This window comes from Lepus europaeus, chromosome 5, assembly GCF_033115175.1.
Source record: "Lepus europaeus isolate LE1 chromosome 5, mLepTim1.pri, whole genome shotgun sequence".
NCBI lineage: Eukaryota > Metazoa > Chordata > Mammalia > Lagomorpha > Leporidae > Lepus > Lepus europaeus.
Window position 1 is genome coordinate 124,781,029 of NC_084831.1, and position 3,418 is coordinate 124,784,446.

General features: G+C 41.8%; 1 protein-coding gene across 1 annotated transcript; it reads right to left on the reverse strand.

Annotated features, from left to right (window-relative positions):
• Positions 1 to 1,532: 1,532 nt before the first annotated feature.
• Positions 1,533 to 2,432, reverse strand: LOC133759239 (olfactory receptor 10J5). Its single transcript, XM_062190183.1, has one exon. The coding sequence runs from the start codon at positions 2,430 to 2,432 to the stop codon at positions 1,533 to 1,535; it is 900 nt and encodes a 299-aa protein (XP_062046167.1).
• Between the last annotated feature and the right edge of the window lie 986 nt (positions 2,433 to 3,418).

Below are 3,418 nucleotides of genomic sequence, written 5' to 3' on the forward strand. Positions count from 1 at the left end.
CGCAACAGCTAGAGCTGGGCCAGGCTGAAGCCAGGAGCGAGGAGCTTCTTTTGGGTCTCCCATTTGGGTGTCAGGGACCAAACACTTGAGCACTTAGGCCATCCTCCACTGCTTTCCCAGGAACATCAACAGGGAGCTGATTCAAAAGTGGAGCATCCAGGACTTGAACTGGAGCCTGTCGGAGGCCACCCGACAAACCACACAGAGACGCAGCACTCGGGGCTAGTGGCCCTGGCCCAACAGGAGCCCATATGGGATGCCAGTGTTGCTGGTGGTGGCTTTAGCTACCATACCACAATGCTGGTCCCTAGTGAATAATTTCAAAGAATTCAAAAACCTTCGGATGCCCACCCAACCACCTCCTAGGAAACTATAAACCTCAGGTTGAGACATCTCTTTCAGAAGAATATTAGATGGGGCAGATGTGGTACAGCAGGTTAAGCCACCTGCCTGTAATACCAGCATTCTATATCAGAGCAGCAAATCAAGTACCAGGTATTTTGATTCATATCTCTGCTACTGTGCCTGGGAAAGCAGAAGAACATAGCAATTTCTTGGGCTGCTACACCCACGTAGGAGATCTGAATGGAGTTCCAACCCCTGGCTTCAGCTTTGGCCATTGGATAATGAACTAAAAGATGAAAGGTACCCCTCCCCTCTCTCTCTCCCTCCCTCCCTCCCTGCCCCCCATCACTCTGTCTTTCAAATAAATATTTTTTTTAAAAAAAGTGATGTCAGGATTTAGTAATCACAGAAACATTGACAGCAGCTTTTATATCACCCCATCGTGACAGCCTCCACGATGGGATACTGTGAAGAAGACCTCCACATCTGGCTTTTAAGATCAGTAGAACAGACAAAATCATAAATCACCTCAAAGATGCACAGCCCTGTTTCTGTGGTTTGGAAGATAATAATAAAACTGGAAAGTAAGGAGTAGGAACTCATTTGGGATGGAGTAATAATGTGCGCCATGGATGCATGAAAACAGATGTTTCTATGCCTATGTCTTTTTAAAAAGTATATTCTAGCTCCATGTCAGAGTAAAGATGAGCCCTGTTAGGAATCTCCATAAAACAAAACATTCTCACAGCCTTCTCCATTGACAATATAAAATAATGTAGCATGAATGTGCTTATATTGATAGATATCAGTATCAGAATCAGTATGCAGTTTGCGTTATTTATGAAAAGAATAGAGTTTAACATTTACTGCGGACTCTGGAATTAGTACAAACAACTCCTAACACATCAATTTCTACACCACTATAGCTTTATATATAAGTTAAAAATCTTAAAGCTTTTACAGGTTAAAAAGAAAAGACTCTTCAAAAAAGTATATCTGGATCAAAGCGTAGTTACAGACAAAAGCTACCAATAGTTTCTTTCCCTGCTAAACCTCTAGGGAACCACAGAAGTTTTTGTATTGATTGCTCAAGAGGAAGGCATACATATAGAAACAAATATTATTTAAGGAGCTAATATAGTTGGATAATAAATTAAGGGGTCCTTCCCTGCAAAGCTACTCATTTTTCAATCATCAAGAATTAAGGAAACTCTTAGGCTGTAAACAACAGGGTTCAGCAGGGGAGTGATGATGGTGTAGGTCACAGAGAGAAGAAGGTCCTTATCTATTGAGCTTTCTGATTTGGGCTTGAGATAGGAAATGGAGGCACAGCCATAGTGGACGATGACCACTGTGAGGTGGGAGGCACATGTGGCAAAGGTTTTCTTCCTGCCCTCAGCAGAGGCAATTTTAAGAATGGAGGAGATGATGAGGACATAGGAGATGAATAGCAGGCCTATGGGCACAAGAATAACAAATGAACTTACACCATAATTGATTATTTCATTGACCGTGGTATCAGTGCAAGAAAGCTTCATGACTGGGTAAATGTCACAGAAGAAGTGGTCCACCACTGTGCCACAGAAGGGCAAGTTGAACATTGCTGTCACGTGGAGAACTGCCATAACCAGACCAGTGCCAAAGGACCCACACACCAACTGGGCACACGTTTCTTTACTCATGATGACTGTATACCTCAGGGGCTTGCAAATTGCCACAAAGCGGTCATAGCCCATTGCTGTAAGCAGAAAGCAATTGTTGGTGGCCAAGGTGACAAAAAAGAACATTTGAGTTGCGCAACCTGCCAAAGAGATGGGCTGGTTATGAAAAATGAGACTGGAAAGCATTCGTGGCACAATAACCAGTGTGTACACAGTCTCTGAACTAGCCAGCATGCTCAGAAAAAAGTACATGGGAGTGTGGAGGTGACGGTCAATGCAGGTTATAGTCACGATGATGATGTTACCAGCCAAAGTTAAAATGTAAATGTTTAAGAAAACCATAAAGAGAGTGAGTTGATGCTTCCCAAAGCTAGAGAATCCCAAGAAGATGAACTCTTTCACTCCTGTGAAGTTCTTTCCCTGCATTCTGCTATATCAGGGTCTGAAAGCAATAAAGGGAATCATCAAGGGAATAATTCCCATTAGTAGTTGGATACAAAACAAGATATAAAGATAGCCGATTTCCTCCTTTGTGATCAACAAATTCATGTCGTAGAGTTCTTTCACATGAGCAGAGCAATCTACTTGTGCCTCTTTGGGGCTTATACTTAAAAATATTATGAGTGTTGAGCAAACTATTTCCTGTTCATGGAGAGGATTCCTGAGCAACTGCTCAACTCATAGAAATTATAGTAATGTTAGGAAGAGAAAAAGACAGCAAAGAGAAATCGTGCACTCTGTTCTAAGCAACAATGACATCCACCACTTAAAACAAGCCCTCTTAATGAACAGGAAACCAGTAAGAACCATGTAAAAATATGAATATTCTAGGAAAAATTAATAAGACATATTCACTGGATTTGGTGACAGAGTCACCCAGGACCTTTTATATAGCATTTCAGATGAGTTGTGAATGTATAGAAATGATCACTCAAAATATAGTCTTAGAAATTTGATTTCAAAGCATAATATGGTCCAAAGGTCATCATACCCTCAAAACAGAAAAACTACAAAACAACTTCTGCTGGGATCACTCTCCTGAAATTCATCACTCAAGTCCTACCAAACAAATCTTTTGTGCAGATTGCAGCAGCACTTTTGAGTGAAGTCAGGAAGAGAGCTGTGATTGAAAAAAAACAGCATGTATAACCTGCATGGAGAGCATGCAGCTGCTGCTGTGGCTCCCTGTAGTCACCATCCAGTTGTTCTCTGTTCATTTGCAGAATTACTGGATAGACTTCCCCATCCAACCCCCATACATCTTTGCAAGGTACATTCACCATATTCATACCCACAGGAGATTGTTGCAATGTCACTAAAGAAATGCATTGCTAAAGCCATCTTCCTCTGCTTCACTTGACACTTCTAACCCCCTGCCTCATGTAAACAGTCTCTGACCTTGGTTTCCATGA